The sequence below is a fragment of the Diadema antillarum genome, unplaced genomic scaffold (assembly GCF_040938485.1).
Source record: "Diadema antillarum isolate AM-2024a unplaced genomic scaffold, OU_Dant_1.0 seq00000079_RagTag, whole genome shotgun sequence".
Lineage (NCBI taxonomy): Eukaryota > Metazoa > Echinodermata > Echinoidea > Diadematoida > Diadematidae > Diadema > Diadema antillarum.
Genome location: NW_027271172.1, coordinates 628,505 through 656,502, shown reverse-complemented (window position 1 = coordinate 656,502; position 27,998 = coordinate 628,505). Strand labels below are relative to the sequence as shown.

Below are 27,998 nucleotides of genomic sequence, written 5' to 3'. Positions count from 1 at the left end.
ATGTCCTGGAATTTTCTTTTCTTTAGGTATTCTGTTGGCTTCTGCATACAAGTCAACAGATATTTTCTCTAGTCCAGTGCATTTCAAATTGTGCGAGCTGTACTGTTTTGCCCAACTCATTACACTGTGGATAACGACAAAACAAAAACAAAACTACATCATGATTTATTGGCCTATAATAATTATTGCGAGCTTTTGCTCATATACATGGATAGCCTACTACAGTTTATACTTGTGAAAAAAAAAATCAAAGTTCCAGGACACTTCTCAAAATTTTTATTTTAAAACAAAACAGAACAGAACAAAAAAGTTTAAAAACATTAGACAAGTTTGCTCTCTGACACAGAATGGTGTATGTGACCATTTTTCCCAGAGGAGACTGGGAAGGGAATGTTGACATGCCTGACAAGATTTTGCGCCCTAAGGTTCTACCTTAGTGAATACATTGTGAACTCGAGAGAAATATTTCTGACCAGGAAATGTCCATTGGTGCCGAAGACCAGATCGGATCCATGGGCTGCAGAGTGGTCCCAAGCCTGGTTCTGTTTGTAAAGAGGTACTGTTGCATTTTGCCACACACCTGAAAACAAAACAAAACAAAACAAAAAAAAACCAACACAAGATTGGGAATTTTATGAAGAAAATGTCATGAGATTCTCGCTTTAAAATCTAGGCATTTTCTTTTGTAATGCAAAGGAACCTCACTCTAAAGAAGTCTGATGCAACAAACCGAGGTGATTCTGTGCAGGTCCCAACTCCTTATATTTCTCTTCTTTTTTTGTACCCTGATATGAGAAACCAGATATAAAAAGGTACAGTTGTTATGGTTTTTTTCAGGTCCTTTAACCCTAAAAAGACTGGGCTATTTTGGTAGCTCGAAAGACTGGGGGGGGGGGGGGGGGGGGGGGGGGGCCTCAAGGCCCCCCCCCCCCAAGATCTCGGCCGTGGATCGTGTGTTCGCCGCGGAACTTTGCACAATGGTAGTGTGCGATGTAATCTACAAGATCGTGTTTTTAAATTTTCCAAAATAGACTTCCTTTATTTTATTTTGATTACAGTACTGTACTTATGATAATTTATGCAAGAAATCAGAATCTTTCATCTAAATCAGTAAATAAAGCTCCAAAAGTGCTCATTTTTGGTATAATTAATCTTTGTGGCATTCTTAGCAAATGTACTTGAGAAAAAATTCGGTATCAAAATTAATCTCTTATTTATTTTATTGTTTCATGAATTTCTTATGTATTTCTTTGTTTTTTCGACCTTTTGTTTTTGTTGTTTTTTGTAACAAAATTTGTCACAGACACTTTTTGAAGCATAATACTCCTAAAACAAACTAATTTTAGCCATTTAGAGTAAAAAAAAGCATATTTATATGAACCATGTGAAAAAACTCAATTTGCATTGACTTTGTACACAAAATCACATTTTTTAGCCATTTTTGGCCTCACATGCATGTACAAAAAGTCATGTAACTTCAGAACCGTACCCCCAGGCGTCACAAATTTGGTGTCAAAATGTGCGGGAAACTCAAAAGAAAAAAGTCATGGAGCATCGCGGCGAGAGCATTGCGTGTTGCAGAGTAATCGTGCAAAATGTCGAGGAGGGGAGCCTCCGAGGCCCCCCCCCCCCCCCCAGTGCAGTTAGGGTTAAAGAGGTTTCCCTGTATAATACTTTGCTTTTGTGTGGTACCAGACTGCCTCTATAAAATAATCAATAGAGACCCACATTAGCCGGGTTCACACGTACAAATTAGCGGGATGACGATCGCGATGCTCATCCCGAGTTTTTTGGCGAGCGTCCACACGTACCAAATTAGCGGGATGGCGATCGCGATCGGTATCCCGCTAATTTGGCGAGCGTCCACACGTACCGAATTATCCCGCTAATTGCCGATAGAGACAACAACAAAGCCTGCAAACTGGGTCACATAGCGCCCTTCTCTATCACTGCTTGCGCGCACTTACCTTTGTCTATTGTCTTTTACGCGTCAGTGGTGTGGTTCGCGCGCTGTTGTTGTTGTGCTCCAAAGAGGTGAAGGACCTCTTCGCAGAGGCCTCGCTGTTGTGATGTGCGCATTGCATGATGGGATGTAAAAACTCGAGATTGTAATCCCGACCGTTCACACGTACCAGCGCGCGGCCAATTATCCCGCTAATTGACGAACCAGCGCAAGATTTCTTGGGATTAGCATCGCGATGCTTATCCCGCTAATTTTCGGGTTTTTTCTGTCCACACGTGCAAAAAACTCAGGATGACGATCGCGATGCAAATCTCGAGATTTGTATCCCGCTAATTGGTGTACGTGTGAACCCGGCTAATATCTGAACAACCTGCAGTTCAACCTCCCTTGTGTCTCTTTCACTAATTCAAATCCATCAACCATCTCAAAATATCATTGACTTTCACACAAATCAGTCACCAACAGCAGTGACCGAGTTGAACTGCCACTTCATTTTTCTTTTGTCTGGGATCCCCATTCACACTTGAAAAATAACTGTTATGTGTTTGATAATACTGCACACCATATTATGCAATCATCTAGATGAACCGCTCTAGGCCATGCAGAGGGTCTCGATCTCCACAGGAGGAACTATTGCTGGTAGAGCAAGAGTATTCAGCACACTAAAAGAGCATTTGTTTTCTCTGTCACGGCTGACAGTGTCAAGACAGTAAATGCAAATGGTGAAGTGAAGAAAACACTTGTGCCACTACATACCAAATGACTACAAAAAGAATAGATCATGGTAGTGGTAATCGAACAGTTGAGTCTATAAAGTGATGCTTGTTTCAGTAATGGCATTGTACTGAAAGCATAGAGACAGCTGGATTACATCATTTCCATGATCCTGGTTTCTGAATACTTATCAATAATCATACTACTCTTGCCCTGCAAAACCATTCAATAGATTTTTGTAATCCACCTGGGTCTTGTTGCATAAAAGTTGTAATCAAACGGAAATCAGAAAATCAAACGTAAGTCTGTGAATGCTCAATTGTGATTGGCTTATACCTGACTTATTTTTTATTTGCCGACTTATGTTGGATTGCATCTTTTAATGCAACAGAGCCCAGGTTACTCAAGTACACAACCACAGTGACATTCTTGAAGAAAAGTAGAACAAAAATGAGAAGGAAAAAAAAATTGCATCAGTAGCATTACATGTACCACAGAATTTGACCTGAACTCCTTTTCAAATCGATTTTCCCAAGTCCATTATGAGGACTGATGATTTGCTCTAATGAGAACTTACTGTTCTCGTCTTTGCCTGTATATATCTTGCACACTTCTGATCTGTCTGCCTCTACGCTATACTCCGAGGTCGCTTGATGGCTAGCCTCCTCCACCAGCCCCTTTGATACGAAGAATTTGAGCAGTCGGCGTCCTTCACTGGTGTATCTAGTACTGGAAGTCACTCGCAGGTAGGAGAGGTCGCGGTCGAGAGTCTGGAACTGGAATCTAAGCAGACCCTGCAATAAATGGCAAGAGATTGTGATGAAATGTGATCTTTAATGTGTTTGCATGCAACAGATATGACGTGACATAAAACGTGCTGCATGCATGTTCTCATGTACCAGCGATCCTTCTCTTTGATTGTGCTGGTACCACTTGTTGCTGTAGCTGATGCAAACAAGCATCAGGGAAGAGTTAAAGGTGGAATGACACCCAAATATATACCGGTATGTGGATTAAGGGAATGCAGCAATATCGGTACAACACATCGACGAAGTTTGAGGAAAATTGGACAATCCTTTGAAAAGTTCTTGATTTTTCAAGATTTGATGCAGCTGTGGCTGGATGAGAAGACTATACTACAGTTCATGATGTCACGCATGTACAGCGCAATATAAAGAAAAGCATGGTGATATAATATTACCCTTAAAATGACATGTCAAGGGAATGTGTACTTTTCATAAAATACCAAATTTTGTGGAATTCTCTTTATTCTTTTTTTCATATTGTTGTCCACACATGACATCACATACTGTTACAATCTTCCCATCCAGTGATGACTGCACCTACACTTTGATGATTCAGAATTTTTCAGTGGATCGCGGGACTGCTGTAATACTTCACTGATGTGTTCCACTAATATTGCTGTTAGCAGTCAATGCACCAGTATATTTTGGTTTCATTCCTTTGAAATGCTAAATGAGTGCATACAACATCTTACAGACCTTGCTGTGTGAAGAAGTCTTTTCTTCACACAAGTCTCTTCATGTTAAACTGCCTAATATACCTGGTAAGACAAGTGAATTGAATTGATTTTTCCAACATGGTTTCTATTCAAAGCCAGGAGTGCTTGCAGGCAAGCCACGAGCATCATGTAACAGCCCTTTGTTTTCTTTTATTGTTTTACTGTTATTCATTAATGCTTGTCAAATAGTCAATCAAGCTTTGTGCTTGTTTTTGGCAGTCGTTCTGTATGCAAATTAAGATGTAATGTATGTGATTATATTGCAGATGTACAAAAATGTATGATATATATAAATGAATAGATATGATGTACATGTATATACATATATATATGTATATATATGACAAAAATTTGTTGAAAATAGTGATACTTATGTGTAATGGCATATTTGTACAATCTTAATTAAATTGCAGAGAATTGATTGACTTACAAAGAAAATGCCATACAGAGAATAAATCAAATAAAATCAAAACTAGTACTGGATAACACAGTACTGAGGGCTTAAAGGTATAGTTAATAGCATAGTTTTGGTTGAGATAATGAGAAATGTCCCATGAAATATGAAAGAGCATGTAATTCTAAGAGGAATTCAAAGTTTATCTGATGAAAATTGGCTTTGAATGGCTGAGATATCCAAAAAAGAGCAAACCTAATAAAAGTTGGGACCCACATTTGATTACAATAGCTTTCTTTTAATTTGTTTTTAGATGTCTCAGCCATTCCAAAACCAAATTTCATCAAATAAACTTATTCCATTTAGAATGGTATGCTATGTACTATTTCAAAAGTCCACAGTTTGTTGTTACGGTATCTCACAAAAAGTCAAAAGCCCAATCCTCATCTTGACCAATACTATACTATCCCTTTAAACCAGGGGCATAGTGATTGACAGTCTGTGGTCTATATCCAGTGAGCTACTGCAGCTCCTCTATGAGAGAGAGGGTTGGACACATCACGATCATACTAAAAGATCATTTTACCTCAGTGGGTGCACCAATATTTTGGTATATTGGTATATGGTGTAAAACTACATTACACGAAATTGACACAAATCTTCCATCATTCCATCCCCATGCAAAATCACTTTGTTCGATTTGTAATGCAATACTGTACCATCAACATCTCCCCTCCTTCCCCTGCATGGTAGTACTTAATTGATTGATTTATTGTATATCACTGCTTGTCATGTGGTGGTGTGCATGTGTAATAAATCTTCATGCGCCTGTTTAACTCCTCATTGCGATAATCTGTCACATGGCATGTTCACATGTGCGTGGGCGCTGCTGCCAACGATGACATGAGACACTACTGAGCGTGAGCGTTAACTCTTTAGACGCCACTGACTTCTTCATAGATTGGACGCTACGTTTGCGTAGACTTCATTCTAGTTCAAGTGCGCATGCTACAATCAATGACAAATGGTGGAACGAGTCACATTTAAAGCCCAACATTTTGGGTGATTAAATCCCCATTTATGCTAATTTTGATGTCTGTTACAAATGCGTACGCAGAACAGCAACATGTTCAAGACAAAGAAAAAAAAATCTTCTCTAATGCATGTGCAAGTATTACTGCGACATAGAGAAAAAATGCTTTATTTGGCACACATGGAGTTAATACCTGCACAAAAAACAAGCACCGTGCAAGCAACTGTCATCGCACGTGGCAAAATGTGCACTGACGTATCACATGTAAACATTCATCCTTCAATCAATTCCATTGTTGGGAGAGAGGTGCTTCCAACACAATGGTAACCCTAAAATGCACGAGACACGATAGTCACTGTTGCTGATCCATGGAACAAATAGTTCTCTACCAGCAAACAATGTTTTCACTCTTAATCCGTTGAGGATGGGCTGATTTTGCTGTAACATGCATTTCCATAGACACTTGCCTAAAGTATACTTGGGACTCGTCCTAAACAGGTTAAGTTTCAAGCTTCTGAACATGATCACAGATGAGAATTATTTCATGGGTTTTATTAGGCATCTTTGATACATGAAAATCCACACTGCAATGAAATATCTTGAAATACAAACTACCACTTCATAGGTGCATGCAAATTAAGTGATTTTTAGTCACCACTAATGATACTGAAAATCTTTAGAAAAAGTATGTGATGCAAGATTTACAAGATTTGTGTTTGGAATAGCTGCTGGCATGATGTATTATTATCATGGGTCCAGTATTGGTGTGTGTGTATGTAGTGCATGCATTCACGTATCTGCATGACTACCTACCTTGAAATTGCATTTTCGTACAGGTGCAGCAGTGTTTTCAGACATCTGTAGGTAGAGTTTGGCAGTCTTGTTGATCACATATGACCCATTTAGGAGTGAAGGCGGTACCGAAAATGTCATGGCAGGTCCGGGCACTGTCAACGTCAGATTTTCTTGTCTTACAGATGGTCTGACATTATCATCCAACAGTTTTCTGGATAGTATCAACGGAAGACAAAAATAGAATAATAATAAATGTACATGTACAAAGTACAACACTTGTACTGCTGTAAAAGACTAGGAAAAGTAATGACAATTATAGGACAAGTTCACCTTCATAGACATGTGGGTTGAGTGAATGCAGCAATATTAGTAGAACACAACAGTGAGAGTTTGAGCAAAATCGGACAATCTGTTAAAAAGTTATATATTTCCATTTTTCTCGCATAACAAAAGAACACTTGACTTCTCTCTTTCAGAAGGCAAGGGGAATAATATACTGTAGTAATACTAATAATACTGTAATAGTCTTCTCTTCCAGCAGTAACTGCGCAGATACTTAAAATATTTGTAACTTTTGAACGGATTGTCCAATTTTCCTTAAACTTTCACTGATGTGTTCTACTAATATTGCTGCATTCTCTCAATCCTTATGTATATGAAGGTGGACTTGTCCTTTAACACGCCTCTGTGGAAAGTCTTGGATTTGTCAGACTATCCTGTCATCTTTAGAACACAAAGAGCACACACACTCTCATCCTGTATCCCAAATTTTATTCATTACCTCCGCCAAGGGAGGAGGTTATATGTTTTCGTTACCGTTGGTTTGTGTGTTTGTTCGTTAGTTAGTTAGTTACGTGGTTTGTCTGTGTGCAAAATAACTCACAAAGTAATTAACGGATTGAGATGAAACTTGCAGGATAGGTTGACAATGCCACAAGTAACAAACGATTAACTTTTGGTAGTGATCCAATAATTTTGGGGGAATTTATGAAGGATTTTTGATATTTTGGCAGGTAGGGTCAATGAACTTGGGAGTTCAGGCTGCGCGTATTTGAGGTTTGCATGCGTGCAATAAAGTGCGTGCGCGCTCTAAAGTGCGTGCGCGCTCTAGTTTCTGGTAGGGTGAGGCGCGCCATTCAGCTGCGGGTTTATGACGTAACAAAGGCTTCTATATTGGGAAATCGGGCGACTTTCAGCACACAATGCTACAAGTACGTATGGGTGGAAATCACTGATAACTCTATGGCAGAACAAGATCAGTGGTGGAAATGAGCTGCATGCTTGGCAGAGATCTGCGCTCTCAGAGTGCTTTTCTAGTTTATATATATATTTTCTTATATCATACAACCTATTCCTGCACGTGACACACAAAAAAAGTGACGAGTGTAAATTCTTCACATTCATTGTACACTGTACTACACTTATAATAAATTAACTGGCAATGAATGGGATACCAGGGAACATTGGCCCTGACGAGAGTAATATTGCTCTGTAATACATGAATTAAAGCCATCCAACATAATTCTTATCATCTATAACCATTATCTCTAGAGAAGGCATAAACTGTAATGTGCAAAAGCACCATACTTGTACAAGTCTTTGGAAGTTGACTTTGCACTGAAATAGTAGCGACTGCATGTGCACTATAGCTAATTGCTACATGCATTGTACGCAACTGTGTATGTAGGAACTAGCGAGATGTTTGCATACTTCTGAATTTTAACAAGAGTTTGCACACTTCATACAGTAGCGAGTGTTTGAGCACTCAGCAAGCGCTAATGAAACAGACGAGACAAAAATGGGCGTATTAATTATTGCAAGGCCACTAACGGTAGCCTATGGGGAATGAATATGTTTGCCTATGCATTTCATTCAATACGTTCTCATATTGCACAGCGGAAATCGAGCAGACAAGAATATACATTTTAAATGTGTCGCTATATAAAGACATCCTACATGAATGATAATAAGGAATATTCATAACAATTGAACTCATTCAACTCTCACTTTGCACTCATGAGGAGGTAACTTGCTGTTTGTGTTGATCCTTGGCCAATTGCTTTGCCAGCATGCTCTAAAATCTCTTCCAACGCACTAACTGCAAAATGATGAAGCAAAGAGAACATAAGTACAATTAGCAAGGGCTGCGTGTGATCCATGTTGAATGATTGACATAAAAAAAACATCCACACACACACACATACACACACACCTGCATAGTCATATACACGACAGAGAACAACACCATTTCCTACATAGTAGAGATATGACGCTAGTTTTAAGTTATGTCAGAAAATAACATTTATTATGAGGAATTTTACATGCATGTGGAAGCCATAATAAATGTTGACCAAAGATAACACATTTAGTGACATATTTACTCACAATCCCTCTGCCAAAAAAAAAGAAAGAAAAAAAAAAAGAAAACATCAAATACAAATACATTTCTAACTTTCAAAAGTTATCTAGGATGAGTTATATTGGCTTCAAATTTACCTCCTTAAAATGTTTGTTGTTAAAATGTTACTGTACACCTAATCAAACGTGACACTACAGATAACACGGCCCCTGCAAAACAAATATTTTGTCAGCATTATATAGACAAGACATGCACTTGGTAAACATTGTGATGACACACACCACATACGCAGAATGTACGGGGCAGTATCACCACAAGCACATCATTGTTTTCAGTGCTCTACAATATGAAGTTCTCTCATTCCTTCTCTCAACAATGTCAATGAGATATTATCAATATTTGCACTGCTCAAAAGCAAGAATATATAATCATGTGGTATGTTTGAGAAAGGAAGAAACATGATGAGTCTCCCTATGTTGATGTAATAAAACACCAGGAAGATGATTGGTCTTTGATATCACTTTAATTGCAACTACTGCAAACTGTCATAATATATCTGAGCTTTAAAGGACAAGTTTATCCAAATATGCTGTATATACGCATTAAATATTTGAGTGAATGCCACAATATTGATGGAAAACATCATTGAAAATTTGAGAAAAAAATGGGGAAATCTATTCAAAAGTTGTTCAGTTGTACAATTTCTGTGGCATTATTGCTGGATAAGGACACTACTACAATTCATGACATCATTATGGACAACAACATACAGAAAATATCAGGAGAATTCCACAAAATTTCATTTTATCATGAAAAATACAAATTTCATCAACTTGTTACTGACATATGCTAATGGTAACATTATCACCCCTGCTTTCTGAAAGAGGTAAGTCAAGTGCTCTTTCATTACACTTGAAAGTGAAAATACATTGAATTTTCTTTATATTTTCTAGAAAATGTTGGCCAGAATGACATCATGAACTGTAGTATACTAGTCTCCTTATCCAGGAATAACACCCATGGAACTTCAAAAATTCAGAACTTTTGAATTTATTGTCTGATTAATTTCCTCAAGCTTTCACTGATGTGTTCTACTAAAATGTTGCTGCTTTCACTCAATCCATCTCTATATCTGTGTTTCAGTTTCTTTTAATGATTGATGTCTAGAATGACTCAAAAGCTGGAACCTGAGGAGACAAGACAAAACAATAACAACAACAACAACAACAACAACAACAACAACAACAACAACAACAACAACAACAACAACAACAACAACAAAACCCTACAAGCATACACATACAAATGCATATACATACATAGACACACATACACACATAAGGCTATTTTGGGGAGGGATAGAAGCACGATAGCACCACAACAACAGCAACAAAACAATGCACTATTCTCACCATTTATTCCAGCTGTTCTATTGTAGAACTGCATCGCCTTGTAGAGGTGGTACCACTCGCCGGGCAGTCCCACCCACCTGGTGTCAATGGACTGACCCTTCCATATGCTGGCATATTTGCTAGTACTGTAAAGGCTTTGCAAGGAAGATTCCATGATGGGGAGTATAGGGGTGGCTTCTGTTGGAGAAACACAAATATTAAATGAAATGTAAAAGCAAATTCAAAGATTTTTCCCCTTCCTTTCTCTTGCGAGGTATTACAATGTACCTAGTGTTTGTCACGTAAACAGATGGCAAGACTTTGATTTTAAAAAAAATGTGATTTATATGCAGCAATTGGATTCTGACAAGAATGTATTCCAGGACACAACAAGAGACCCGGAGGTCACGCGCTCACCTGAGTATCGCAAGTTCACCTTCCATGCATTCTTGCAGACTCTTACCTGAGAACATTGGAAACTTACGGTGGGGGTAGCTTTGAGAATGGGGGCATGGTGTCCATTTACATATTCCATCACACTGGTAAAAATACCTGCCAAGTACACTGTACTTTATAGAATGTTGGATTATGCAGCTTGGGAAAAAAAACTTAAAGCCCTATCACTTTTGCTTAGAACTAGAGAAAAATATTATTGAATATTCATTACAATAGGAGGTTTGGACCCCCTGGGGCCCCAAGGAAAGTATGGTACCCATTCAAACACTTTGACATCTTATCCCTATGGGAATGCTACTTGAAAAGTTTGGTGAAAATTATCCATTGTGTTGTTTTCAGCAAGAAGATGAAAATTTGGGCCCGCATTTGGACCCCCCCCCCCATCCCATCCCGCTTCCTTGGGTCCCAAGGGGGGTGGTGGGGGGGGGGGGGGGGAGGGCACCCCTGATTCTCCCATGAACAAACTTGAAACAACAGTCATCAATATACTGACTCATTGTATTAACTTAGCTCAATCACTTCTGGTTCTAGAGAAAATCTGTAAAGATTCCTTACAGGAGGGGGGGGGGGGGACCCCTGGGGCCCCCCAGGTGGGGCATGGTGCCCATTTGATGGATTTGAGATTCTATCCCCCTAGGGATGCTACCTGCCAAGTTTGGTGAAAATTAGTGATAGGGTTTTCAAGAAAAAGATTAAAATTTACAATTTTGGTCCAAATTTAGGCCCCCTTGGGCCCCCAGGTGGGACATGGTGCCCATTTGATGGGAATGAGATTCTTTCCCCCTAGGGATGCTACCTGCCAACTTTGGTGAAAATTTATAATGGCATTTTCAAGAAAAAGATGAAAATGTACAATTTGGGCCCCATTAAGACCCCTCCAACCCCCCCCCCCTCCCCTGGGTCCCAAAGGGGACACCCCTGATTCCGCCATGAACAAACTTGAAACTACAGTCATCAATGTACTAATTCATAGTATTAACTTAGCTCTATCACTTCTGGTTCTAGAGAAGAAGATTTTTTAAGATTCCTTAATTTTAGGGGGTTTGGGCCCCTCTAGGGGCCTCCCAAGTGGGGTATGGTGCCCACTTGAACAAATTGAGATCCTATCCCCCTAGGGATGCTACCTGCCAAGTTTGGTGAAAATCGGTCAAGGGGTTCTCAAGAAGAAGATGAAAATGTAAAAAGTTCACGACGCACGACGCACACCGGACGAAGAGTGATCGCAATAGCTCACTTGAGCCTTCGGCTCAGGTGAGCTAAAAACAAACGCTGATAGAATGGTCTTCCCTTTACCATGAAAAAAGAATTCAACCTTAACAAAAACATAAACAATTATGAGATGTATGTCTGTAATTAAGAGGTAATAGTGTCAGATATCAACATGTATGCTAACAGGAAATGAAACTTTCATTATTTGTATCGACTATTTTATATATTCCACATCATAAAATGGCTCGGGGGGGGGGGGGGGGGGGGAGGAGGGAGGAGGTGACTCACAGGAAAAACAAGCACACAAAAATGGACAGATATTTGGAACATTCACTTCAGGCCAGGAAGGTACAGAGATTGCTTCACTTGCACATATCTAACGAATCGCAGCCATCACAGCGCTGATACTGACCTGGTAAAAGCTGATTGTTTTCGCCTTACCTGGGAAGTCGTTCATAGTTGGTACGATGATGTACTCGGCCGAGGAGGCAGTGTTGATGTGGAACTCCCACTGTGCATCATACGTTGACCTGTTTAAATAACGGGGGTTAGATTGAGTGCATGCTCTCATATCGGTTTATGAGTTGAAAACAAACACTTTTAAAACTTCAATACGTTTCACATGATACGACCCACGAATACTACATGAACCTCCCATGGTAGGCTTCTACTTTTAGTGGGTATATATTTTTATTAGTATATCGACTGTCCACTCTTACACAAAACACAGAAAATCAATGCATGTCATGTGAACTACACATGACACGCACAATAGATCCACTTCTTTCTTCTTCTTTTTTTCAATGCCAGCAATCTACATTTTCTTTTTTCTGCTGGGTGCAGAAATGGTATCATTTTTCTCTGTGATGCTTGAATATTTGCAGTATTTGTTGACACTGCACCTGTTGATAATATCTCGATACCAGCGTTGGTGACCTGAACTATTAAACTAAATGATCTATTAAAACCTACCTGCACGCCCCTCGATGGTAAAGACAGGTAATTATTGTCAAAAACAAACAGCTCAAATTTCTGAGAGGTCATACAAATAGGACACACAAGCACACTCTGAAACTGGGGTTGGGTGGGGGGGGGGGGGGGGGGAGGAGGCATACTGGCAAGGTGCAGCCAGCATAGCTTTTTTGTTTGTTTTTTTTTAAGAAAAAAAAAGATAATTAATTTGATAACTCAAGAAAACCTGTGACTTCTGAGGGTTTCCTTTCTGGCTTATCCCCATGGAACGAGAACATTGCCCCTTGATCCAACTGCAAGCACTGCCCCCTCCCAGCCCTCCCCCAGCCCTCCCCCCCCCCCAAAAAAAAAAAAAAAAAAAAAATCTGCAAAGAATGAAAAACTACACACATTCCACAACCCCTGGAGACCACCATCCCTGCTATTAACATTTCAATTCTGACCCAACTAAGTTTAACTGTAAAACCAGAAATATTCAAGACATGACATTTTTTGCAAATTGCCACTATCACTTATGCATAGTGTAGATGAGAACTTCTGCATGCCTATTGATTCGGTGAAAATTGGATCCTAGTGAAATTCGCAAATATTTCATGCACGCGCAAATTTCTAGTTTAGCAATAATTCCAGCACATATCACAGCGGCAGAATAAAGTCCTTGTCCAAGTTCTCTATCGCAACACCTTTTTTTCTGTTTTTGTTTTGATATCTCACATTGGTTCCCATTTTTTTTTTCGATCACATTCCTTGATCTAATTTTAGAAAATTGCCAAATCAGAGAGACATGAAAAGGCATTGACTTTCAAGCAGCCTCCTGCAGATTCAGACATTTGGCAGCTCTGCAGTCACCTACTTGTCTGTATTTTTCCACAGGGGAGCAGAAGAGGATGGAAGTGGAAGTGGTTGAGTGAAATTTTGACTTCCACACGTTTTCTTTCTCTCTCTATACTTGTAAGTATCTATCTATCTATCTATCTATCTATCTATCTATCCATCTATCTATCTACCTGTATATCTCTCTAGTATCTATCTATCTACCTATTTATCTATCTATTTATCTATCTATATATATATATATATATATATATATATATATATATATATATATATATACATATATATATATATTTATATATCTTTCAAGTAATCTATTAATCTATGTATATATCTACATGTCTATCTATCTGCTTCTATTAGTCAACTATTCACCTATCTCTGTATCTACCTCTTTCTGATTCTCTTTGTTTTTGTTTGTTTGTCATCTATTAATCTTTTCATCATTCAACTGTCTATCTATTCATCTATCTTATGTCTATCTATCTTCTAATCTAATCATTTATCTATCTCTTGCATGTCTCTACCTATCTTTCTGATTATCTTTCTGTCTCTCCCTGTTTGTTTATCCATATCTATTCAACCATTTATATATCCATTTATTTATCTATCTATATGCCTATCTATCTATTCATCTAGGCATCTATCTATCTCTGTCTCTACCCATCTTCATGATTCTATACAATGTATATTTATCTGTTCAACCATCTATCTATTTATCTATATATCAATCTATATGTCTATCTATATATTTAGTCATCTATTTGATATCTACATTTGTATCTTTGTATTTGCCTGTTTCATTTCATTTCATTTCAATTTATCTATATTTCTCACATATATCACAATAAAGCATATAAATACGAAAATTATACAAAACATAATTTAGATGAGACTTCATCGGAATGTACAGAAGTCTGATTTGGTATAAACACAAGGTCTGTATGCATACGAATTAAACTGTGGTCATGATGCGAAAAAATACGATGGGGCCTGCGTAAAAGCACCATCTTTCTGCAATCTCAAAAAAGTATTTAAAGTCCTGTTCCTACCTCTCCGGGTTGTGGAGGTCTTGCCGGGGAATGAAGCGCAGCTTTTTCCCCCATGCGGCACATCCCCTGTTGTCAAAGCCTGGTGAGACAGAGCCACACCACAGGACACACTCGCCAGCAGAAACGCAGCCCCTCCCGAACCTGGAGACATTTGCCTGATGAAGTTGCAATAAGAAAGTACAAGTGTCCAGAGGGCTAATTTTGAGATAGTACCTTGCAAGGATGATGGGCACAATGGTGATGATGATGATGATAATGATGATGAAGCTGATGGTAATGGTGTTGCTGCAGTTGATGATGATGATGTTGATGAACACCATCATCATCAACATAGAGCAAAGTCAACTTAAAGGATAGTAACCAATGAATGTGATGATGGAGATGGTGATGATGATGTTGATGCTGCTGATGCTGATGATGATGGTGATGATTACGATGATGGTGATGGTGATGATGATGAAGCTGATGGTAATGGTAATGTTGATAAAGATGTTGATGATGATGATGATGATGGTGATGATGGTGGTGATGGTGATGGTGATGGTGATGGTGATGGTGATGGTGATGGTGATGGTGATGGTGATGGTGATGATGATGTTAATGATGATGTTGATGTTGATGATGAAAACGATGATTAAGATAATGAAAACGATGATAGCAGTGGAGATGGTGGTGGTAGTGGCAATGATAACCATGAAACTGATGACAGGAATTCTATGTTAAACAGCAGCAATGATGGGGTGATAAGTTAATAACACTGATATCACCTTGTCTGTTAGGGTAGTGCAAAGTAAACTTGAGGGACTGTCACCAATTTACCTCACCCTTTGAATAAGTAAGCCACTTTTTGTATGTTGATCACTTCAAAAAGATTTCTTCCTACACTTCACAAGAAGTGATGTAACTTGTTTTATGTGGATAGGGTATGACTCTCCTACACATGGAACTGAAGGCTTATAATCTCTTCCTAAAGACTTGAGAATGAGGATAAAGTGTCCTGCTAAAGGGCACTTATACTGCTGGGCTGGGACTCAAACCACAGACCTCGTGCATTCTTAGAAGTTTGCTGTCTTATCTGCTCATCCACATCAGCTTACAGATTCAGAAGACAATCTAATGAAAATATCAAAGTCTTCAACCTGCATCAGGGCTAAATCAGAAACCTTTGGAAGACAACTATTTCAATGCTCTAAATGCTTTTGGTTGTGATATCTTGAGAGATGCATATAATCTTATTTCTGCTACCTGATACTGAACAGCATCATCTGTGTCGCCATAGTAATCCCATTCCGTCATGTTTGCCGATGTCGGCTTCTCGACGAGGGGTGCCCAGCCGAACGTGCCATTCAGCAGGCTCCCCCACTCCGCCCACAGCTCCGGGGTGGCAGCAAAATTGAGGAAGCTCCCTATCCAGAAGGGCGACTTGGCCCCCGGAGGCAGGTGAAGTGGAAGTGCCTGGATGTCTTGGGGTGAGAGATCACAAGGAAGGGAGTGCTTAAGATTAGAGGCTTAGCAAGTTCTTTTTTCTTGTGACAAGGGAGAGAGAAATAACAACTAGAGGTCACGCAAATCAATCAATCAATCAATCAATCAATCAATCAATCGATCAATCAATCAATCATTCAATCAAAAATCAATATCAAAAATCAATCAATCAATCAAAAATCAATCAATCAATCAATCAATCAATCAATCCATCAATCAATCAATCCATCAATCATTCAATCAATCAATCAATCAGTCAGTCAGTCAGTCAATCAATCAATCAATGATTACATGCTCAAATAACTATCAGACAGACAGACATCACATATTTATTAATACACACCGTTATACATATTACATAAATACATATCAAACATACATCTATATGGGTTGCCAACATGCTGGGGATTTGGTCTGTAATTTACATTCATACAGTACAGATAAGGACTCACACTAACTTTTTTCATCAGGTGGCTCGTTTGGACCATTACAATCTTTATATCTGAAGCTTTGATGGCCCGTTAAACATAAGTAGTGGCCCAAAATAAAAGCTAAAGTAACAAGGAAAAGTAGAAACTACGCGGTGCGTAAAATATGTCCCCGCCGGAAGTAGCATGTAGTAGCAAAATGTACAATATCGGTAAAAAATCAAGGTCAAAGGTCAAAGAAGTCAAAGGTCAAAATTCTGTGTAGAAGTTTTGAAGCCCTCACCTAGTGCCATCACAAAAAGCAAACGGAATCGAAATCGGGTTAGAAATGGCAAAGGAGTAGCATTTTGTAGCCAATGTACAATATAGGTCAAAAATCAAGGTCAAAGGTCAAAGATGTCAACGGTCAAAATTCTGTGTAGACGTTTTGAAGCCCTCACCTAGTGCCATCACAAAAAGCAAACGGAATCGAAATCGGGTTAGAAATGGCAAAGGAGTAGCATTTTGTAGCCAATGTACAATATAGGGCAAAAATCAAGGTCAAAGGTCAAAGAAGTCAAAGGTCAAAATTCTGTGTAGAAGTTTTGAAGCCCTCACCTAGTGCCATCACATAAAGAAAACGGAATCGAAATCGGGTTAGAAATGGCAAAGGAGGAGCATTTTGTAGCCAATGTACAACATAGGTCAAAAATCAAGGTCAAAGGTCAAAGAAGTCAAGGGTCAAAATTCTGTGTAGAAGTTTTGAAGCCCTCACCTACAGACTGTAGTGCCATCACATAAAGCAAACGGAAATGAAATTGGGTTAGAAATGGCAAAGGAGGAGCATTTTGTAGCCAATGTACAACATAGGTCAAAAATCAAGGTCAAAGGTCAAAGAAGTCAAAGGTCAAAATTCTGTGTAGAAATTTTGAAGCCCTCACCTAGTGCCATCACATAAAGCAAACGGAATCGAAATCGGGTTAGAAATGGCGAAGGAGTAGCATTTTGTAGCCAATGTACAATAAAGGTAAAAAATCAAGGTCAAAGGTCAAAGAAGTCAAAGGTCAAAATTCTGTGTAGAAGTTTTGAAGCCCTCTCCTAGTGCCATCACATAAAGCAAACGGAATCGAAATCGGGTTAGAAATGGCGAAGGAGTAGCATTTTGAAGCAAAATGTACAATATAGGTCAAAGGTCAAGGTCAAAGGTCACAACTGAAATTCTGTGTAGAAGTTTCAAAGCTCCCATGTAGTGCTATCATATAAAGCAAACAGAATCAAAATTGGCTCATAAATGACAGAGAAGTAGCAAATTGAACATTTTGATCACACACGGACGCACAGACAGACGGACGGACGGACAGACGGACACACGGACACACACACGTACGGAGCCCATTTCATAGTCCCCTGCTCGAACTCGTTCGGCGGGGACAACAATCCATTTCACATCTTAGTTGGCTGATCGGGCCACCACAAGATAGGATATATTTGGTGGCCTGACACCAATTTTTAGTGGCTGCGGGCCACTGGGCCACTGTTAATGTCTAGACTTTTCATACAGACATACATTTATACAGTGTACTCCCATTATAACAACATTCTCCTTACAATAAATTTACATCCCCAAATTATCATTTATATATTTACACATCTTCGTATAATTAACTCTTCAGTTATAACGAAATTCCGATACAACGAAAGAAAACTGCCACAGGAGTCCCCTGTACATTTACATGAGTGTGCATGTGTGGGTGCGTGCGGCACTACAAAATGATCAAAGTCTGAAATAATCACCTCTCAGTTGCTGTGATGTTAGTCCCCCACCAAAAAGAAATATCACTGGGCTGTTTTCGTGACGTATACCTTGCTGTGAGCTATAGAGGGTGTCCATGAGATATTGCAGATTGGCATGAAAGGCTGTGATTACCTATAGGAATAAATAGCACACTGAAGAGTGAATATATTGCAAATGGAGAGACAACATTTTTGATCTCATGAGTAAACTGATACCTTAGGCATTTTCGGCAAATGATATCTCCGCTAGAATATTGAAATAAAAGATAAAGTTTGCATATTTTGTGGGGTTTCACTCAGAAAGAAGTTATGGATTGGTAAGAAGTTTTCTTTGAAAAAGATGAAATGATACACAATCTGCTGGCACACTGATTTAAAATCCCTGAATTGCCTTTATGAATCTTCACGTATTCAGCAGGGGACAAATATGTCATCAGATTTCAGTGCCAACTTGCAGCACCTGTGTGCCTCACACAGTAATATGTGCTACATGGGAATTTATTCACTGCACTTATATGTCTCTTTTGCTCCTGTGTTATTATTTGCAATTACATTAAAGAACATATGAATTCATTTCATTTTCTTTTTCTTTTGCTGCAAAGAAACAAAAATTTGACTATTTCTGCTATATTCTATTCAGTTTAGTACAGTATTGAATTACAACTTCAAAGATTCTGTTTTAAATCAGATCAATGGTGATATCTCTTTTTATAAAGAAAATGACAACCAGTTTGAACATTCATTCATACATTCATTTCCTGAATTCTATTGTAGTCATTTCTCAAATACATGATATAAGCATATGTCAGCAAACATCAAAATAGTAGTATATCCACATAACATAAATGTAGTATCATAAAGAAATGCATCTTGTTTCAGTAAAGACTGGAAATTAAAATTGAGGGGTTGCTAAAAAGCAAACTTGTATAATGCAGTCCCCTCACTTATGGTACATTAGAAACTTACAAACTATGTAAACATATAGCAAACTAGAGAAGCACTGCAAGAGAGCAGATCTCCACCAAGCAGCCATGCATGATTAAGATATCACTATCTCATAGCCATTATCTTCAACCAGAAAAGAGACGTATATTGCATAAATATGTAAGTGTCACTCACCTGTTCATATGACTGATTTTTAAGTTCTGTAGTCAGCCAATGATCACACCTGTTTCAAACAAATTTTTACATGAGGTAAGAAGTGGTTTCCATCATAGAAAAATGTTTATCTCTTCACTTTCTGATGAGGGTATGCCACATATGCAATATTTTCTCCTTTTTTGGGGGGGGGGGATTGTACGGAAATGTGATCTCATTGCTTCTAACAAGTGTTTAACTTATCACAGCAGAAAAGTCATGGCCATCATATATAGCAGCAGTAATTCTGCTAGTATTGCTCTGATGGGAAATTATATTTTCCTCGCAGGAAACGACAAATCACAGTCAGAGAGAAATGCATGGAGTAGAAATACAAACCTTACAGATAATACACCCCATAAACCATTCCAATGCATAGCAAGGCCTACTAAACTAAAATGTAACTTCTACCACATCATCAAATTATGGCTCTTTTCAGGTGACTGTCTAAGCAGTTTTATTGAACACAAAACATTCATTACAGAGAGGTATATTCTATGTCTCACAGTTTTAAACAAATTTGATAAATTATTCCAGAGCATACTAAGATAAACTGAAACATCTACCTGGTAATCATATTATTTTTTTTTCTTTCTCGTGAGTATTCTTGAGAACACGGAACCTTCACTATGGAAAAGTACTTTCAATGTGTTGCTGAATCAGATCAAATATGGTGCATTTATTGATGCATCTATGCATGTACTTATGATGCACGGCTATGCACAAATCTATGCACAAATCTACAACTGTACTTGAAGAATTTCACCTGAATAAGTTTATTTATGCCTGACTCACTTTTATTGGGCTCAAGCAGCAAACTTCAAAAAGTTTCAGTTGTGAGCCTTCAGAGTGCACAGACTTCATGAAGATTTGCAGGGGTTTGGGAAATTTCCCTTTAGCTAGAGTGGGAAGTTTCACGAGAAGTTTTGCAAGAAGTTTCGGGAAGTTTTGCAAGAAGTTTCGGGAAGTTTGCAGTCGCACTGGCAAAACTTGAGAAAAAAAAAACTTCACAAAGTTTTGCCAGCATGACCATGGCTGGCTGGTGAACAGGCCATGTATTCTGGACTCACCAGTTGACAGCTATCCTGAATGAAGGAATGTCTTGAGTAAGGTCCAAGAAGCTACGCAGGGCATCATCGCTGGAATGGTTCATGAAACCCTTTCAAAAAATAGTGAAGACAACGAGGTATGTAAGTATTGACCGATTCTGTGACGCGCTATGTGTATTTTTGGCATGGGCAGTGCCATTATGCGGAGTCTCAGCCGACCCCCCCCCCCCCCCTCTCCCCAACCCCCTCCCTACATTAGCACGCGCACGGAATGAAAAACTGATGCATGGTTGCTTTAGCCAGTAGGCGTCTCGTACTGAGTGCGCGAATGCTTGCTTAGTGCGCGAACCTTTGTTACAAGTGCGCGGTAAACATGTTGCCCCGGGGGTGGGGGAGACGAGGGGGGGTCGGCTGGGACACCGCAAAATGAGCTAATGGCTGCGCCCAGTGCCACAAATTGTCTGCTGCCCTCAATGAACCCGAATCGGTCAATAAAGTAAGTAAGAGCAAGAGAGCTAGGAAGTGTGTGTGTGTGTGTGTTAGTGAGAGAGCGAGACAAGGGGAGAAGACATGATAAAACTAAATGGATTGGTGTAAAGATATCTTTGATATTGAAGTTGCCATGTGGAAAGTATATGAGCAAGTACACTGTATGAGAGATCCTTTCACATGGATTCATACTAGATTGAAAAATGCTGAGGAATTATGATGAGTTGATTGACAGTTGAATCTAGCGTTAAGCAGGTACAGTGTAAATCTTAGACAAGCAAAGGAAGTGAAAGCAGGGACAAAAAAGGTAGAGATTGAGAGACGGAGAGATGGAGTGGAACATGAAATACAGAAATTTGTTAGATAGAAAGGAATGAAGAATACATACTATGTTTCATTTCTAACACAATTAAGAAAGATGCTTGTTGGCAGAAGACTTAATATAAGCAGTTAGTGATTTCTCTTCTCAAAATACTATTTATTGTGAATAAAGTAACAGCTGGTAATATAAACAGTTCTTCTGAGACCTCTATCATTGTCTCTGTTAAGAAAGTAGGCCTATTTCCCCACATTATTCAACACTTATCTTTACACCTATGTCTCACTACCAAAGAATTTGATGTGGTCTTCTGCACCAGACCATGTAGCTTTTAATTATTGATGACATGTTTTTCTTTTTTTTTTCTTTTGATAAAAACTACAAAATCTTGTATATCCATTTAAACTCTTTCCTTGGTAATTTTGCGGCAATGCCTTGCTACTGATAATTCCTTCCACATGTGTCCTTGAAGTGCTATTTGATATCATATAGTGTGTTGCATCTTGGCACTTACTTCTGAAGGGCCATGGAGTGGAAAACATCATACCCATAAACTATAAAATGAAAGCAAAACTAAATTGACCTAATTTTCCTTGCTCCTGAAAGAAATTGATATCCCTCACTTAATCAAAATGGTCAAAACAACCTGTGACACTTATCATAAATTTTCTTAGCACTTAGTGATCCTTGCGACTGGCCTGGGATTTAGCCCAGTACATATATGGCGATCAAAACACAAGTGGCTGACACTGAAGGATTTACATGTGTCTTCCCATGGAAATGAATGATACCTGAACCCCTGTGCCCCAGTTTCCATCACGTACTCACCCATTCCACGAGAAAGCCATCTATTCCAACAACTCTGGCCTGAAGAATGAGGTACCTCTGCCATGAAAAATAAAAAGTTATACACATGTGGCATAGATTCTGCTTTGTCTGTCGGCTGTTTGTCGACACTTTTCTGCAATTATTTCATAATAAATTGCAACAACATTACCTGCAAAATATGAATGACAAAGTAATCAAATGATAAACAAACAATGAGTACAGTGTACATACATAATATATCTAATACAAAACATAGTTAGATAAAGATGAATACAATTTTGATTAATGCAGAGGTCGAGATTATCACAAGCAATTGCTTGTAAAGCAATAATAAAAAATTCAGCAATTAGATCTCTCCTTATCAAATGAGTCATCACTGCAAAAATGTTATCACAACTTCACAAGACCTACACTGTAATTGCACTGGATACAATATTCATTCTATCGGATTTCCTTAGAGGGGGAAGAAATTGCTAATGCGTATTTGCAGATCAATGAAAGACTTTTGAGATGATGTCATCACAGTCTCATCTAAATTGCATATTACCTGATTGTGAGCAATATAACTGTTCTATATCAACATCGAGGGTCTAGAATTCCCTCAAAGTCTTACATTGTTTACAATTTGGACATGATTACAACAATTTGTTTGTTTGATTTATTCTAGCTATATTTCAGTTAAGCAGTCAACTTGAATATGAAGCTAGGTTTCATTTGAAAAAAAAAAACAACCTCATTGTATTTACTTAAAATGATATTATTTACCCTTCCAACACAGAAAAAAACAAACACAAACTACGACAGAGTCAGAAGCTTTGAATGTCCATCTTTCACACCATGCTTGGAGTAACCAACCCTGGACAGAATATCCCACATATCAAAACACATTCATATTCGGTCACAAGTTGTTTGAAAACTGACTGGGCGAATAATGACCGAGTGCCCTCCAAATGTATGAGGATAACTGGTTTCCCAGCTGTGGTTCAGAGAGATCAAGGTACGTTTATGAGTGGATGATGAATTACCTTTTGAAAACAGAATGCCTAGATGCTGGATGCCAACAGCAGAAGACAGGTGGAAAAGGAGTTCCAGCTCCATAAACTTTAATTAAAGCCTGGTATTAAACTTTGACCACAAACCCATGAGAAATGTTTCCTTGTGATTGTTCCTGCTTATTTTCACTTCCTTGTTATCATAGAGATATATCCCTTATCCAGTAGCACTTTTTTCTGGTATGATATACAAAATTTTGTGTACATCAGGGGTTGGTCAAACAGGAAGACAACATAAGCGCGCAATAAATAGAGATATATATATAATACCATCCGGAAAAAATGAGCCAGCTACACTCAATTGGACTACATGAATATCGGGGACATTTTGTACTTCTTTCAATGAAACAAGCGAAAAAATCATAAAGAATGCATCAGGAGTCTATTTCTGTGGAAAACACAACAGCGGTGAGATGACATTTAATTCACCATTCGATATTCGAAGTGGCCTAAGGTAAAATGGCAAAGAGTTGTGAAATGTAGATAGATATTGAAGTAGTAGCTGCATGGATTTCTGCTGATAGCTCATCTCTTGTTATTTCATGTTTAAACCTTTACGTGCCCAAGCCCTTGGCTTAACTCGGCAAACTTTTTCATGAGCATTCAGTAATCCCTTCAACACTTAACCTGCTTGTAAGTTAGCAAGCCCATTCAGGTGTAGCTGCATATAGGCCCTGCCTCATTCCAGTCCAACAGGATAAGAGGGATTAGGTAATCTCTTTTCACTGATCCGATATTAGTTTCCAGACATTTGTGCCAATTGGGAAAGAAAACACTTTTAATAGAATGCCTTCCTATATCAGTGAACAGAGCAGTTAGGGTTGATAGTGCTCTTTCTCTCTCTACAATCTATATATTTACCTATTTTTCTATTCATCTGTCATTCCAACTGTGATCTATTCATCCTCCTATTTCTACCTCTATATATCAGTATCTATCTCTATCTATTTATCTATCTATCTATCTATCTATCTATCTATCTATCTATCTATCTATCTATCTATCTATCTATCTATCTATCTATCTATCTATCTATCTATCTAGGCCCAGATGAATGATCTCCAGAGTCTCTCCCATACCTGGAACACAGGATCCTGATCTGAAGTGAGACCCATGGTAGGGTAAACAGTTGATGCAATGTCCCTGTGTCGTGATCCAGCGGAGGTCAAGAGGTCACTATTGTAGATGAAATCTGTCTGTCGAGCATGGCTCTCCACGGCAACGCTGTCGGAGACAAACAATACAAATTGGAAGACAAAAGGAGAGTTTGGATTCATCATGCTGACCTGGGACTAATCTTTAAGTCTCTGATGTCAGGAGAACATTATGTGTGTGTGTGTGTATGTTTATGTGTGTGTGTGTGTGTGTGTGTGTGTGTGTGTGTGTGTGTGTGTGTGTGTGTGTGTGAGTGAGAGAGAGAGAGAGAGAGAGAGAGAGAGAGAGAGAGTGTGTGTGTGTGTGTGTTTGTGCATTCTATCTGATTGCTTTTACAATCCCTACCCTATGACCTGCTAAGAATTGAGAGGTTTGGACAAAATGTCGCATCCACTTTTCAATGATATCAAATTACAAGCAAAGGTTTCATACTAATATTGACAGAGGCATCGGAGTGTTATGTCAACAACAAAAAAATCCATGATTGAAATACAATAGAGAAATTTTCCTTATTCAAGTCTTATGTATCGAAGAGGTGATGTTTTTGGTGTAAATAGAATATGTGGGGCATGACAGTCATAAGCCTATGTTGATTTGTACAGCATTTTGTGTGACAAAAACTTTCGCATGCATTTTAATTTTGCAAATCTTGGCGCTCGCGAAATTCGCGAAAATAAAATGCACGCGAAAATTCTTCGTTTTACAGTAGATGATAAACTCTATCATACCCATGATAGGACCATAATCCCTGGCTACCATCATGCTCCCTCGTCAGTTTATTGCTGGTGACATCTGCAAATAACTGGAAAGAGGAGAGACAGAGAACACATACAAATGTATTTAAGCAGGGCTAAGGTCAGGAGGCTACAGGAAGAAATGAAAAGAGCCATTGTCTACAAGTAGTCTGTTTTTGAAAAATGGGGCCATTTGTACTTCTGGACATAGCAGCATAACACATTTATTTTTTTTTTCTTCCCTCGTCCTTATTAAGATAGAGGGATAGGACTTTGCCATATTTCACATTAAAGATATTTAGATGCTGAGAATGACTCTAAAATGTATGTATGTTAATGTTTCAACTTTCTTATATCAAATAATAAATGTGGGAGAAAATTTGCATATTACTCAAGACAAACAAAGCAGAACTATAAAGGCAACTCTTGACAAACTGAAATAGTAATCTTATTCTAATGGTTATAGTCCCATGCATCTGTGTTATTTCCTTCTGATGTTATTCGTCATCAGCTAACTTATCAATAAAATTGTTAAACATGATTATACCCGAAGTGATTATACATAGATTTAAGCGAAACTCAAGTATTTGAATTTGCCTCTCATATTTCCTTTCAAAAATGCAATAACAATGTTAGGTGGATGGTATATTGAAGAACAATACCTGGTGAGATCAGACCTACCTATTGTGATGCCTCTTTGTAAGATTTTGAAATGATAGCATTTTGCCAAGCATCACTACTGTCTGCACACTTGTGTATATGCAGACAACAGTTAAACATGTACACAAATGAGTGGGTTCACTTTAAACAAGGCAGTACTAGGCAAGTACCTCCTAACTTGCTGAGATTACACGCTTCTTTTCTTCTTTTGTTGTTCCCCTTTTTCTTCTTTTGTCAGCTCCCCTGTGCCTTCTGCTCTTCTATTTCCTCCTTTTCTTATGAACTTTTTTCTTCTTCTTCTGCTTCTTCTTAGCTTATGAGAGTGCCTATTTCATACCAGAGTTTGCAGTGATTTGCAGTTACCATGGATATGGTAGTGTCACAAATACCCATATCTGATTGGTTGATGTATGGTGCCATAGCAACTGCAAATGTCTCACTTTAGAAATGAGAATTGCTGGAAATACATTAACTAATGAAATTGTGTTTCAGGAAAAGTAATCAATTTGAAGTTGCTGATTATAGCATATTGCTGTGCAGGGAGGTCATGATTATTGCTTGCACCTTTTAAATTCATTGTGAGGATCAATTATTCTTGAAGACACTGGAGTTACTGGTAGTTAGTTTATTTCTTTATTACAAATCACACCCATCACATGGACGGCCAGCCTAAAGAGGCCTATGAGTGATAAATAAACATCAAACATAGAAAGCAGAGCTACCAAGTCTCATGCATTCTGCGTGAGACTCAAGCATTTAGGGTCCGTCTCGTGATCTCATGCATGACACCCACTTTTCTCACGCATCGGGAGCATAGTTTAAAGGATTAAAGTGAGAGTTGCAATGGAAGGCACATTTCCCTTTTGTCTTTCAAAACAAGTAAAAAATAGTCACCTAAGTATGCACCAGCTTGCACCATCAAGAGCTTAAACTGGAAAAAGCTCCCTACCGTGGGAGGGGGAACACCACCCTCCCACACCCTCCCCTCGCTCATGCACATGCGCGCACGCCGAGACGCGGAGTCATGAATATCTCACTCATACAATTTGGGGGAGCTTGGCATCTATGAGAAAGTAATACAAAATATATAAATATATCATGTAACACACACCGATACAGACAATAACAAATAATTTAACACAACAAGAGAAAGAGAAATAGTGCAAACACCAAACTTGTCATAAATTTATAAATTGGTCATGAAACATCCCTGAAAACCAAGCAAATCAAAGCATACAATTCAATTTAGGATAGACCATGAGACCGAGAAATCCAAATATGATGCTAGCTTATGTGAGGATACCAGAAGGTGTGATTAAAATAAAACAATACATTTTAATACGGATGCAAATATTGATGATGCTTCATAATTGTTTGGGTGCCCTTTTTGGATTTTGAAAGTACAAGTACATTTACAACTAGACAAAAAAATCTGTCTGTCCGGAGGAGTTTTTTATTTTTTGGCATTTACAGTTGTCCTACGTATAGGAGGGAATCTGTGAAGCCAGATGTAGTCTCCGTGGAACATACCCCCGACGACCAGATACTAGACCGATCTTTCGGTCAAATGTATAATAAACTTCAGAATGCAAATTTATTGGCATACTCGTGAAATAGGCCCCACCACTGCGTATCCGTACAAATACTACGGCGGCTCGCCTGTTTATACTCGTGAATTCAGCCCCACCGTGTGGCGTTCATCGGTAGATAAGCACGGCGGTGGGGCTTTCTTCCACAGTATAATACTCGTGAATACGGCCCCACCAAACGGGGTTTACGCGAGATACATTATCAAATCCAATGCACAGTCATGCTTATAAATAGTCTTTCTATACTCTCTCAATGACAATGAATTCCTTCTATGCGACAACCATGCAACAACCGTGCAACCACGATCTGTAAGTTACCCTGCACATAAACAGCAATTCAAAACTTTGGATCCACAAAATAGATCATCTAAAGTTATTTTTTATTTTTAGATTTTTACGTCTATGCAGCTCTCGCAGCTGCTTGCTGCATATACTCTCAGTAACGTTTAACCACAATTATGGATTGGACATACGATAACATCCTATTGCTTGAGTGAGATGCCTTAGTTTATCTTCATACCTGTTTTGAAACTGATAAGTGCTTTGCACTGCTGAGACAGAAGATGAGCAAGAACCTTGCTGGTGAAATAGGAGACATGTTTCTGG

At 38.6% G+C, this 27,998-nt stretch overlaps 1 protein-coding gene across 1 annotated transcript; it reads right to left on the bottom strand.

The window, feature by feature from the left end:
- Window positions 1-11: 11 nt before the first annotated feature.
- LOC139726123 (uncharacterized) lies at window positions 12-27,998 on the bottom strand. Its single transcript, XM_071637201.1, has 15 exons — window positions 27,913-27,998; window positions 25,138-25,211; window positions 24,334-24,478; window positions 22,203-22,259; window positions 20,588-20,676; window positions 19,500-19,548; window positions 18,381-18,513; window positions 15,940-16,157; window positions 14,695-14,849; window positions 12,278-12,366; window positions 10,193-10,369; window positions 8,429-8,519; window positions 6,440-6,632; window positions 3,255-3,471; window positions 12-580 (listed from the first exon to the last, which is right to left on the bottom strand). The coding sequence occupies exons 1-15, from the start codon at window positions 27,988-27,990 to the stop codon at window positions 429-431; spliced, it is 1,917 nt and encodes a 638-aa protein (XP_071493302.1). The 5' UTR covers window positions 27,991-27,998; the 3' UTR covers window positions 12-428.

What these genes read in the sequence shown, in the direction of transcription:
- LOC139726123 (XM_071637201.1), bottom strand. Translation starts at nt 27,990, where the DNA reads ATGTCTCCTATTTCACCAGCAAGGTTCTTGCTCATCTTCTGTCTCAGC. An exon ending in ACTTATCAGTTTCAAAACAG is followed by an intron (nt 25,212 to 27,912) that starts GTATGAAGATAA and finishes TCCTCTTTCCAG; the next exon opens with TTATTTGCAGATGTCACCAG. An exon ending in AACATCACAGCAACTGAGAG is followed by an intron (nt 16,158 to 18,380) that starts GTGATTATTTCA and finishes TCTCACCCCAAG; the next exon opens with ACATCCAGGCACTTCCACTT.